Source organism: Oryza brachyantha, chromosome 10, assembly GCF_000231095.2.
Source record: "Oryza brachyantha chromosome 10, ObraRS2, whole genome shotgun sequence".
In the NCBI taxonomy this organism is placed as follows: Eukaryota; Viridiplantae; Streptophyta; class Magnoliopsida; order Poales; family Poaceae; genus Oryza; species Oryza brachyantha.
Window position 1 is genome coordinate 12,533,009 of NC_023172.2, and position 13,608 is coordinate 12,546,616.

The 13,608-nt window shown below is 39.4% G+C and overlaps 2 protein-coding genes across 2 annotated transcripts; one reads left to right on the plus strand and one right to left on the minus strand.

Annotated features, from left to right (window-relative positions):
• Nucleotides 1-7,037: 7,037 nt before the first annotated feature.
• On the minus strand, nucleotides 7,038-10,487 carry LOC102722251 (zinc finger protein 385A-like). Its single transcript, XM_040528021.1, has 2 exons — nucleotides 10,281-10,487; nucleotides 7,038-7,574 (listed from the first exon to the last, which is right to left on the minus strand). The coding sequence occupies exons 1-2, from the start codon at nucleotides 10,485-10,487 to the stop codon at nucleotides 7,038-7,040; spliced, it is 744 nt and encodes a 247-aa protein (XP_040383955.1).
• Nucleotides 10,488-12,112: 1,625 nt separating this feature from the next.
• LOC102703717 (thioredoxin-like protein YLS8) lies at nucleotides 12,113-13,608 on the plus strand. Its single transcript, XM_040528462.1, has 2 exons — nucleotides 12,113-12,338; nucleotides 13,079-13,608. The coding sequence occupies exons 1-2, from the start codon at nucleotides 12,219-12,221 to the stop codon at nucleotides 13,385-13,387; spliced, it is 429 nt and encodes a 142-aa protein (XP_040384396.1). The 5' UTR covers nucleotides 12,113-12,218; the 3' UTR covers nucleotides 13,388-13,608.

Genomic DNA, 13,608 nt, shown 5'->3' on the forward strand with positions numbered 1-13,608 from the left:
GACGTGTAGGCCGTTTTGATTTGGTGAGCTGAAAGCCCAAAAGAGTTGAGATATATGGTCAAGTAGATGAATTTTTATTTAATTTTGGAGTCCTGAAACCTTGTGGTTGAAGCCTCTGAAAAAAGAGCTTTGAAATCTACTCCTTTTTGTATTTGTAGTTTATAATTTCTTTTAGTTTTTGGTGTATTGTTTCGTACGGTGTACGTGCATTGCTATCTTATTCCGAAGTACTTTGCTGGGTCATTTTTATTCCAGGAACCATCGTAACTCACCCAGATCGACAGTAACCTATATATATACATCACATTCACGTCGAGGTGTATTTCCACTTCACTAGAATACTACACGCATTTCTTAATTACCCAGGCAGCAGGGAACATAATTAAATGTGTCTAGAACGATGGATTTTGTTTTTGTTTTTCAGATTATATGGGGCTTTACACGTACGCACATCACGCCATGTGAGCACAGGCGAGTGCGTCTCCTCAATACATATACAAACGAACAGACTTACAATAATTACAATACATTAGCTTCACTATGTTTATATTAAAAATATATACTTTGACCAAAACTATTGCAAAACAACAGATTTAGTATCAATTTATCCAAAGCTATATATTTAAGGTCAATTATCACAAACATATAGATTTAGTAGCAAAAATATCATCAAACTACATGTTTAGGACCAACTTAATCACATAACTACAATACTTATATCTGCAGTGGTAGGGTTTTAAACTCTAAAATCTACCGTGTTGTGCATGGTTACTTGTAGGTTTGGTAATTTAGCGCCAAACTTTTAGTTTCGTGACATAACACCTTAAATATAATGTTACGATAGTTTGGTCAAAATATTTATAGTTTTGTAAAATTTACTCAAAATATTTCTATTTTTTTATTACTGAGGAAACACATACGCATAGCGTGCTCAAACATCCTGATACGTGGTAAATCTCTGCATCACTAGCTCCTATTGAAAGCAGACTTGTTTGCACATAATATTCATACACAAGTGGAGTCACGTTATTATAGACCCACAGCTTAACCACCGCACTTTAATGGTTCCCTAGATCCGTCGACCCTTAAGCAATTAATTCCAATGTAACAGTAAAACCTATATTTTTCATTAAATTCGTTTGCGTTGACTTTTTTTTTACCACGGTGAGGACACTCACATTATTAGAAACTACCGTAGTTCTAGGATATCGTGTCAAGAAACTAGTGTATCTTATTATCACATAGTTCACTCGTCTCTCACAGTCAGTCTTGTTTTACGTTAAAACGCTAGGTCTTAATCTATATCCAGTTTCTTTAATTTTGTCTTTCTTTTTAATAAATAACCCGTCACATCAGTAAATTATTTACATAACATAGCAATAAATACAAATAAAAACTATTATTGGGTCTGCACCGTGAATGTCCTGACAGCGGCAACTTTTGTTGGTCAAAACAAGCATCAAGTGATCCAATCGGCAGCATGCAGCACCCAACTACACAGTCACAAAAACATTCATGTTTTTTTTCTCGAACGCGTAAAAGACTTGCACGGTCAATATAGCTTCTCTTTCGCGAGATTAAAAAGTAAAAAAAAGAGAGATTGAGAAAGAATTGCGTCGCCGCCGCGGCACGCAACGGATTGCACGCGGTGTCAATCCGTTGGCTGATCAGCTAGCTGCATGCGTGACCTCTCACTCTGGAAGAGTCGCCGCCCGCCCTCGCGAGGGAGACGGCCGGCCGGTGGCCAAACGCAACAACCGCGCCACGGGGAGCTCACGGTTTTTCCCCCCGTACGGCAAGCAATACGCGCACCGGCTGCACCCCGTTTGTTTCCGTCGTCGTCGTCGCCGCCGCCATTGCTGCTGCAAGAGATCGAACTAACTGGGGTCGGCGGCGGTCGCTGAACCAGATTAATTTGTTAGCTGAAAAAAAAGGGGGGCCTTTTTTCTTGGCCAGATTGCGTGAGCGGTACTAGGTTTCAGATCTATGCGCCAACGTCCTGTAATATTTTATAAAGCGTTGATATCTGTCGTCGTCTTTTTAAGGCCACTTAATTTGGTTTGTAGGAAAAAAAACATGGAAAATGTATATCTTATATGAAAAGGAAACGAATGGTTGGATAAAAAATTTCTATCTCTAAGGTTAAAAAAACTTAAATCAACTCTAAATTTAAGGTTAAAAATTTATATTTTGGCTTATAACATAAGCAAACGAAAAGATGGGAGTTGAGTGATTCCTTTGAGGATTCATGTTAGTTCATGCAGTCGAAATAGTTGTAACTTCTTTGTTATAAAAATAAATGACATAGATGATTTAGTGCGGCACATATACTTCTACAAGCATGTGAGATTAAGTGGAGTATAATTAACCTAGAGGAGAAAACAGCATATGAGATTGCAAATTAGCTTCGATTTTTTATAGATTGAATTTTGTCTTGTATATTTTCGGAGGGCAACTATCTTTATCAGCTAATTAATTATCCACATTATTATTTAGACCACATGTAACTCAGGGACATGAAAATTAAAAGCCCTTTTCCAGTCGTTCTAACTCTGTCACTAGCAGCGTACGTTGAGCGTTGGCAGATCAATTAAAATCCGTATAATTAAACACGTACCTTGGGCTGTCTGGCCTCTATTGGTCATGATCACTCCTTTTCCTCTTGTAGAGTGAAAGGAACAAAATGTTTTATTTTAAGGAGGGATAGGTTACCAACCGTTCAAACGAATCAGCAATTCTGCACAAATACCATTGAAATACTTGAATTATTCTAACGGTGGCATGCACCTCCCAATGGTATTATTCTTGTATATTTACAAATGATGATTTTTACAATGCTAAACAATAAAATAGACGGTTTTTAAAAGGAACCACACCAAACGATGCGAAGTTACATATTGATATAGAGATTTGCTTCAGTCCAACAAAAAGTATATCAAGGTACTGGTACCTCATGATACTAAATTATTTCTGATCATTAGATCTAACAATATTCATCCTGCGCAGCTAGATCCAATAATGAAAAACGATTTAGTACCGAGAGATATCGATACATCAAGTTACTTTTTGTTGGATCGAAGCAAATCTAATTGATATAGAGGAAGAAGAACAATATGACCCTTTTTCTTCTTCTTTTGAAACCTTCGTTCAGTTTTCTCCATTGTGGGTGACCTATCGCTAGCAGTTTGCCAGCTTTCAGTTCGTTGTATATCAGTTATAATGTCTTCCAAGTTGCAGCTAGGTACCTTGATGATCAGACAATGAAGGGGGTTAACCTGACAGAAACTGACTGAATTCTAACAAAACTGGGTTACCTAGAGCTGGGTTATTTGTTTCTGGGTTTCTGTTGAACTGAAGAATTCTTATTAGGTAAGTGCACTGGCATTTGGTCTACCTGCAGATCTGCAGTTGTACCCATATTTTTTTGATTGTACCCCTGAATTCTCTCTGGTCATTATCGGAAAAAATGCATTGTCTGGTAGTTAAGATTGGTGGTTTGTCAGAAAGCACTGTAGCTTTATCAGTGTGACATGTACTTCACATTTAATCGTAATTTGATCAGTAGATCAGCAGGTCCAATTAGAAGGAGAGATGACATCCTTAGGCCTTAGCTACCTTTTTTATGATTCACATCACATGACGGAGTAACCACCTTGGCATGATGTGCTTGTTTGTCAAAGAACAAATTAAGATAGACATAAGAACTGCCCTATCATACAAATATACAACACATTCGTAATACCAAGAGTTGTAAATGATTTATAACACGTGTTGAATGATGCGGTGATATTTTTTGTTTATAATTTTACTGTACTTGAAAAAACTATCAAATATCCAAGAGGTGCCAAAATCTTTTGGTACGAAGTGTTTACACTAGAAAATATGCTACCTTAACGTAGATGTTAAAAAATATCTTTTTGTTTTAAAATATGATAAAACTGACTAATCTGATCTGAAATAGGATCCTAACCATTTTCAGGGATGCATGGTGCATCTTGCCTGTGGACAAACATTCAAGTTTCAAAAGACAAATCCCTGCCCAAAGAACTTCGATGTGATTGAACCCATTTGCTGAACACCATCAGGTAAATATATGGAAGTAATAAACAACTCTCATGAACATTGGCAAACCATTAATATATATAGGTTGTTTGCATTGAATGTGCCAAAGGATAAGATGGTTACACAATTGCAGTTGATAATGGCCTTGTAATCTTGTCAGCTGGGTTAATGAGACGTCAACACATCTGTTTAGTTTGGCGAATGCATTTAATCTCTTCAGCTCCAGAAACCATATGTGCTTTGACATACATAAATACGTGGATGAACATTGCACTGCCATTGCTACAAACTAAAATGACATAACTCAGTGGTCAGTGATTAGTGGTTGGGGGTCGATTGATGCAAACACCACGAGAGAGACGCAGGCGAGTTGATTGTTGTGATTACTTACAGATGGGTAGCATGTATGGATAATGCAAGGAGAGATACAGAAGAACATGTTGCTTTCTAGTATTATCCTACATTTTTTTTAATTAGAAATGAGTATTTTTACCCGGCCTCTATATCTAACCAGATAGAGATTCGAACCCAGGATCTTGAATACTACTCAGGTGGCTGCATGCCCTTCATAGTATTATCCTACATATGGTAGCAAATGCAGATGTATCCAATCGAGTGCAATATAGATTGTATAGGAACACAGCTCTTTTGTCAACTGAGCTACAATACCACTCTGTCTGGCGACGTTGAGATTCAGAGAAACAAAGCTCTTTTGTCAAACGAGCTACAGTACTGCTCTATCCAAGGAGGTCGAGATGCAGAGGAACAATGATCTTTTGTCAGATGAGTTACAGTATTCGTAGGGTTCCTTTTGTTTTGAGGATATGATTACTTTGTTTAACACATATAATAATGCAGCTTTGATTTGCTTTCCTTATTAAATAGGAGTAGCTAGGTGGAGCTGCTACCAATATTTCTGAAAAATATAGTTTAGTACACAGCTGAAAATGATAGCATTAGAAATCATACAAGGGTAATGCCTCCATCTAGTTGCATTACTAGCTGCATAATATGTAGCCACACAACTATACGACTGTCTACTATTGTGTATAAGCATAGTCGGTTCAACGTAGGGTCCGTCTCTGGTATGCAGTAGAATTTAATCAATACCGCTGATCTATTTTTATCGGATGATCTTTATTACCAATAAACAAAATTACAAAATATTACTAATCAATACAAGATTACAAAATACTACTAATAAGCAATTAATTAACAAAATACAAAAATATCATTTTTAATCAATGATTGAGATTAGTTCTACTGGTATAATACCAGTAGAATGCATCGGAGAGGGTAGTCAAGAAGTATAAACTCGTAGTAACACCTGGCAAAAATGCATAGCTTCTATTACCTCCCAGAAGTTCAAAAAATTGAAAAATAAAAGAAATACAGATTCATAAATTTCATATGGAGAAATCAAGAGCTAGCATGGAAGCAAATACGCATCATGCTCCACCTTGGTGAGCGTCGTCGTCGTTGTCACTGTCGCCATCGTCGTCGTCCGTGGCGCACCTCGTCCCAGCGGTGCGTTCCTCCTCCTCACTGATGGCGGATCTCACCGCACACCGGCCGTCGTCCTCATTCCGGTGGCGCGTCTGGCAGTAGTCAAGGTCAGTCTCCCGGCCGGTTCCTCGTAGGCCATCGCCGTCGCCGTCGCCGTCGCCGTCGCCGTGGCGCCCTTCTTCATTTAGTCAGTTTATCTTCACATCTTCCTCACGACATTCACCATCATGGGGGCAATTTCTCACTACTACATTCACCATCCATCATGGCGCTGTTTGTCACTATACCGTAAAATTCTGCAGGTATGATCTGGGTGTACTTTCAGTGCCCTTTTTTTCTTTTCCAAATCAACCTCAATCAATACCAGATTGCCTTTTGTTTTGAGCTTCAATTTGGTCAAGCTGATCTAGCTAGTTCTTTTCCTTTTGGGGCTTTCTACTTCACTGGTACTTAGGTAGCCTGTCACTGTTGCTGGTTTTCCAGTTTGCTGTGTCATCTGTGCTAGCTTGTAAGCTGCAGCTAGACACCTCGATGAGATCATCAGAGGAGTTAATTAACATGAGAGAAAGTGGCCACATTACTGACAAAAAAAATCGATCACCTGAAGCTTAGCTGGGTTAACTGTCCATGAGTTTCCATTGACCAGAAGAATTCTTGTTAGGTGAGGGGCACTGGTAGTTGGTCTACCTGCAAGATCTACAATACACCCACATTTTTGTTCCATGCATACTGTGGTAGTTAGGGCTGGTTGTCTTATGAAAAAGACTCTGTCTTTGTACTCCCTTTCAAAGAGACCTGCACTCTGCAGGTTCATCAGGATAACATCTACAGTATACTATGTATAATCATAATTTGTGGCTATATACCAAGAAGTGCAGTCAGGAGAGAATGATGCCATCCTTTAGTATTCTGTAACGATCCTAATGAAGTGCAATCAGGAGAGAATGATGCCATCCTTTACTATTCTGTAACGATCCTAGTGACAGCTTCATTAGTATAACATATACAGTTTATGTTTAATTAGGAATGATTTAGTAAAGCAACAGAATAGTCCCCCATATTGTAGGATGGCAAAGAATAAACAAGATAGGCAGCATAGGAGAACTACACATCATAATTCATACATACCATGTGTTTAACCTAGTGAGATTAAAGAAGCAGCTGGGATAATGAAAACAAAGAGAATAAAACAGTCTTAAACATAATTTATTACAAAACCAAATGTCAGCTTCAGAGAATTCATGTATATAAGGCTAATGTCTCCTACTTAAATTACTGTCAAACAGAAATCCTTAGCAGTGTGCAATTGTGATTAATTGTTTCAGCATGTTGGTAATGTTCAGTAAAATATAACAGTTGAATGCTCTCTGTCAAAAGTATAGATTTGCACCAAATTCATACGGAGAGCAATTCATAATTTCGGTTTCACGAAACCCGTGCAGTTTTTTTGTCGTCTGTGGAGATCACATTTAGGCAGCTCCGGCGCCGCCATTGACACCGCCGCGGCGGCGGCTGAGCTGGAGCCGGTGGCGGTGCTGCCTGCCGGCGTAGTGCTGCGTGACGTTGAGCTCGCTGGCGAGCAGCACGTCGCACACCTGGCACCGCACGTTCTTCTCGCCGGCGATGCTGGCCACCTTGTCCCGGTGCTTCTTCCCGGCCTCGTGCTCCCTCAGGTTGTACTGCGTCATGCACTTGACGTTGCACACGCCGCAGAACACGGCGGCGGCGGCCGTCTTCCTGATCGCCAGTGCGTCCGGCGCGCCTACGCGGCGGCGGCTCGGGCTGCGGTGGTGGGCGCTCGCCGGCTGAGGCGGCGGCTGCGGCTGCGGCGGCTGCTTATGTTGTGCTTGTGCGTGCTGCGCCCTCCGCCCTGGTGGTGGTGGCAGATGCTTCTGTGGTGGCTGGCGGACGCCGGCGAACCCCGGAGGCGGCCCGGCCGCCGGCCTCTTCCCCCATGCACCGTGCGCCGGTGGAGGTGGAGGTGGCGGCGGCTGCTGCTGCTGCACCTGAGGAAGTGATGGTAGGGTGAAAAATGAGTTAATTACTGGCAAACTGGATTTTTACTGTGCATCATTTTTCATCTCAGGTCTGAAGTGTTAATCAAATTAATCATTAAACAGTCTAAAAATTGTTAACAAAATTGGCACGATAAGAATCTAGAATCATAAAATTTCAACTCCAAAGTTGATCTCTACAATGAAAAACAAAATGAACAAATCCAGTAACAAATATTACTCTCCATACTGACATTGCTTATATAGCTACAGTTCTAGTTTCTTCCTTCGATGTATACATTTAATTTATTATTACATATTTATGGAAAGATATATGACATTATGATCTATGCCACTAAATTATTTCAAAAGACATATATAAAACTATAACTTATGGATTACATATTTATAGAGAGATATATAAACACAGTTCGAAAAGAAAACATCAAGTTTATTTTGAAGGCTGAAAATTACCATATTAATTAGAGAAAAATCAAAGGATCTCAACTGTTAGATCATGGTGGGTTTAATTTATAATGGCATAGGTTGATTTATACAATTGTATGCAAAGCGCAATTGCATCTTAAAAAATAGAAAATATAAGTTGTATATGAAATCCAAATGTTATAGATATAAAATCTAAGATTTGTATGTGAAATCCAAATCTTATAGAAATAGAAAGTAAGAGTTGCATGTGAAATCCAAATATACCTCTATATATAATGATATCCATACAAATAAAATTTTGAAATTTATATATTAGATATAACTCTACTTGAATTATCTGGGTAATCCCCTAGTTATTATAGACATTCCTATCAGAAAAAGCATTAAACAGAAAATCTAATAATGCGGGACGATGGTCTATCTTGCACAGCTCATTGAGCATTAGGTTGTCCAAAAGCAACAACCTACAAGATGTCTGCTACAGTTCACAGCATTTTTATGTTGTAGTTGGTGGCTTGTTGTTATGCAAGAGACAGGGTTCTTCCTGGCATGATTAAAAAAATGCTTTTTTTTTCTGTCCATACATGAATGTAAAGGAATGAAAAGATGTATTGGATTGGACCCCCCGAAGTAATTATGCAGTATCCTAACTGCATTTTAATGGCTTCGGATTGTCTTTTCTAATCAACTACTTAATTGTACACAGATGGGAAGATTTGGGTTTTATTCAACACTGGAATTAAGAGAGTACAGTGAAGTAGCTAAACAGTCCACTTACTCTTAATTATGCAGCAGAGATTTCATATTAAAAACAAACCATTGTTTTCCAACTATTTTGGGGGTTGGGACTAAGCATTTTGCAACAGTGTGCGTTGGCGTAGATGTTTCTTGTTGCACTTGGAGGGTGGATCAGGAAAATTATAGTGCAAATAAAGTGGCATGTGCTCAACAGAAATCATCAATGGGAGCTACAAGCAAATAACCTTCCACTTTATTTATTGAAACGCAAAGAAAATCCTGTAGTAGTGAAGAAAAAAAACAACCTTAGTTTTTTCAGATAGCAAAATTCCAGTGAAATTATTCTCGAGAAGTTTCAGGCCCCCTTTGATTCAAAGCAAATTCATAAAAATTTTAGAAAGTTTTATTCCTATAGAAATTTTTCCTACAAAGCTTTTTGAATCAAATAAATGAACCCTATGAAATCCTATGAAATTCCTATGGAATGTCTTTTCTCATACAAGTTTTAGAGAAAATTTAATAAGAGGCAGAACCTTATGGAAAAAAATCCTTTAAGTCTTTATCTAAACTTAAATTTCTGTGTTTTTCATGTGGTCCAATCAAATGGTCATTCCTATATTTTTCCTGTGTTTTGCAATCCTCTGTTTTACACCTACATTCCTATCAGAATTTTATGTTTTTCCTATTTCTCTGTTTTTTTATTCCTATAATTCAAAGGTGCCCTCAATGTAGGAAGATTTTACGGTAGTCTATACTACTAGTATAATTAATCTATAAATTTACGATGTGCTGTCCTAATTTTCATTCAAATTCTCAAAGGACTTGTATCTTTAAAAAAATCTTAAAGGACCAATTGTGAAATTGTTCATTGGAAGAGCATTAAGAAGTCAATCTCTGCAGTATAATTCAATGTGATTGCAGATTTATTTCATGGTAACAGAAGATAAACTCAAAATTGCATTTCCAGGAGCTAACAGGAGCACCTTTAGGTTAAGTAGAGTCTTTCTTTTTCATAGAAAGTTTGAATAGAGATTTCCTCTCTGAAATAATCCCAGAACTCTCTTCTAATCTCTGATTAGTTCCAATTACAATTTACAAAGTCCTGATTGTTGCAGAGCAAACACAGCACACTGCCACTGAACTAACACTAATTAATTGGCAATTGCCACGTCAAAGCATATCAAATGGAGTAATAATATCACTGTCGCTACAATCACTTACTACGATTTAAAACGGCTCATTACTAATCCACATTAATCTAAAGAAAATACAGCAAACTAAAGTGAAAGGTGATCAATGATATCTCAGTCCCTAAATGTTTGACGTCATTGACTTTTTAATGCACGTTTGACCATTCGTCTTATTTAAAAAAATTATATAATTACTAATTATTTTTATATCATTTTATTTATTGTTAAGTATATTTTTATGCATATATATAACTTTACACATTTTTTAAAAAATTAGATAAGACGAATAGCCATATAAAAAGACAACAACGTCAAATATCTCGGGGAGTACGATTGATCTCACCGGTGGAGGAAGAGCTGGCTTGGCGCTGGTGCCGGAAGCTCGCCGGCCGACCCTCACCAGGAGCTCCCGGAGATTCTTGTCGTTCCTGAAGATGTCCATGAAGTCTTCTTGGCCGACGAGTGACGCCGCCTGACCTGCTGACTGGGAGCTGTCCATGTTGCCTTCGTCTTCCTCTTTGACGGCGCCCCCCGGCATTGGCGCCGCCATGATCGATCAGAGCAGTTTTCTCTCTGAAAATGTGAGTTCAGTGTTGGTCAAGAACTGCAAGTGATTTAGGGAATTGAGCTGGATTTTTTAAGAGAATAGTGTTCTATTCATATGGTGGCTGCAAAATCAATTATGTTTCATCACAACTAGGAAGAAGAATCACGCTCTGTGGAGAAACTGATGAGGTGAAATGGCAGTGAGAGAGGTAAGAGGGAGCTGCCTTACAGGGAACTCCAACCACAACTCAGAGTAGAGAGTAACCAAAGATATATTTTGTATCCATTTTGGATGAGTTGGTTCACCTCATGCCGTCTACATTCTCGAAGATATCTACCGCCATGTCACATGGAAATCACAACCTACACCGAATAAAATCAACTTGTAATTTGTAAGAGTAAAAGTTCACCATGTAGCTAGTAATAAAGTAAAATAAGTGAATCTACGTGCATTTTAACCAAACTGTAACAAAACCACGTGTTCAAGGTGGCGCATCATGAAACTACAAATTTAACACTACATGAAAGTTGAAACTTGAAAGTACATATGTAAGCTGGAGTATCCAAAAACTGCAATTTTAGTAATGTAATTTCCGAAAGAAAAATACAGATGCGTCAGTTAAAATTACAGATGCGTCAATTCTACACTAGTAGACTGCGAGGACTTCTCAACGCTAGCTTCCTCGGCGCCGACTGCGTAGACTTCCTCGACGTCCGCCGTGCGGGTCCTCGCGCCGGCCACCGCTCCTAAGTGGTGTTCGAGACCATCTGCTCAGAAGGCCAGCTGTGGTCTTCCGCCAGAGTGCGGCTTTTGGCAGCCTTTTGAGAGAGTAGGGTTGTCTACCTTCCCCCTCTTGGTGTCGAGTTAGCTGTTTAGTCTCTTAGGTTTCTAAGTTAGTTCTAGCTTTGTACCTTGGGGTTTTCTGCGCGAGGCCGGTCTGATCTTGTTGTGCCATGTATCAACACTCTTTTTATATTGATGTGTATGTCTTTTACGTGTTTGAGAAAATAATTGAATTACAGAATTATAACATTTGTAACTCCAATAGACCAGTAGTGTAGGCATGTTGAGTTTTAAACTCTAAATACGTGGTTTTGTGATAACTTCAATACTAAAATATTCTATAGCTTTGGGATACTTTCATTCAAATTTGAATTTTCAAATTTAAATTAGGAGTTTATTTAGTGTTTTTCATCGTATTTATTTTTAAGCCTTGGCTTTTAGGTCGCTACGAGCATGTATATAAAATTTTTATTTATAAGTTATTTTTTAAATATATCATTTGTTTTTTACGGAAAAAGCCAAACGATCGCCCATTTTATTAAAATCTATAACTTTTTATGTTAAATGTGTAGTTTTGTGTTATATTAACTTAAATAATTTTTATGATCTGATCAAAGCATTTTGTGAAATTTACTCTATTGACCCAAAAAGAAAGAGTTATTTACCATAATTATAGCGAGCCTGGAGGCTGGAGACCCAAACGTCCAGAACTTAACTGGGCTTAGAAAGCCCAAAATCCACCCTCCCAACACAGCCAGTCCGGCCTAAAGTGAGCCCTCCTAGAACTTTCCGTGGTCCTCGAGGCGGTTCCGTTTTGCACTTTTGCAGTTTCAACCAACACGCCGCCGCGACCTTTCCCCACCGAGCCCCCACCCGCTCCGTTCCCCGAAACTTTCCTCCGCGCGAATCCGCAGCAGCGGGAGCGGCGGCGGCGGCGGCGGCGAGGCGGAGATGTCGTACCTGCTGCCGCATCTGCACTCGGGGTGGGCGGTGGACCAGGCCATCCTCGCGGAGGAGGAGCGCCTCGTCATCATCCGCTTCGGCCACGACTGGGACGAGACGTGCATGCAGGTAAATTTCGGGCCACGCACACCCTAAAACCCTAGGTCGCTCGGTGTGATGGGATCCTCGATTTCAGGATTCTGTTCCGTGCGGTTGCTATGCCCTGCTCGTCGACGCCTTCCGCGCGCTATTCGCCGGTGAATTTGCGAGTATTCTTTTTTTTCTTTTTTTTTTTGGGGGGGGGGGGGGGGGGTGGGGGGGAGGGGAGGGGGTAGCGGGTCTTGGGGACGAATTCTGCTGATTGATTGTATGTGACAATCATAGCAATTTTGCTGATTTTAGAGTATGTAATAATCACATATCCTCAGCTAATCATGTTGGATAGTTAGCTCAATTGATTGTTTTTTTTATATATAATTTTTTGCGTTGTTAAGCAATGTTACAAATAACTGATATAGGTTTACTGGTCTAGCTTAGTGATGATCCTTTCTGCTTGAAGTTGGAACAAACCTGGGAGGAATTCATTGCGCTTCCTTTATATTGGAGTAAACCTTCTGGTTTCATACGAGGGCAATGAATTTACATTCTGTATTTTACCTTACACATTTGAAGTATATAAATTGGGGTACCTATATTGGCTAAAGTTGAGCAATTTATATGCTTTTCTTATTGTTTGTGGTCCAGGGGCAACAAAATCACAGTGTTCTCTGCCAAATATTTCCACATCATAAGCACATTACATTTCACCGTACCTTTTTTTGCTTCATCGATTTAAATTAACTATTTTACCCTACTTGCGTATGTTTTAGATGGATGAAGTTCTTGCAGCAGTTGCTGAGACCATAAAGAACTTTGCGGTCATCTACCTTGTCGACATCACCGAGGTTCCAGATTTCAACACCATGTACGAGCTGTATGATCCATCGACTGTGATGTTCTTCTTCCGCAACAAGCATATCATGATCGATCTGGGGACAGGAAACAATAACAAGATCAACTGGGCCTTGAAGGACAAGCAGGAGTTCATTGACATTGTGGAGACTGTCTATCGAGGTGCTCGCAAAGGCCGTGGTCTGGTGATCGCTCCCAAGGACTACTCCACTAAGTACCGGTACTAAGCTATTTCGCACCATGTCTGCTGTTGTGCGATTTCTAGCCTGTATTCTGTAAAACCCCTTAACATTAAGGGCAGGTCAGGTGACCTTAGTGCAAGAGCTGCCAACTTGCTGTGTGTTGCTTAACTAGAAACTGTAATCCTTGATTGTTCAGAAGTATTGAGTGCCAGAACAGAATATACACTCTATTGATACATCGATGACAATTTGATTGGTGTGGAGAA

Excerpts from the sequence above, each read along its gene's own strand:
- LOC102703717 (XM_040528462.1), top strand. The coding sequence starts at position 12,219 with ATGTCGTACCTGCTGCCGCATCTGCACTCGGGGTGGGCGGTGGACCAG. Across the intron at positions 12,339-13,078 it reads GGGACGAGACGTGCATGCAG|ATGGATGAAGTTCTTGCAGC; the intron begins GTAAATTTCGGG and ends CGTATGTTTTAG.
- LOC102722251 (XM_040528021.1), bottom strand. The coding sequence starts at position 10,487 with ATGGCGGCGCCAATGCCGGGGGGCGCCGTCAAAGAGGAAGACGAAGGC. Across the intron at positions 7,575-10,280 it reads AGCCAGCTCTTCCTCCACCG|GTGCAGCAGCAGCAGCCGCC; the intron begins GTGAGATCAATC and ends TCACTTCCTCAG.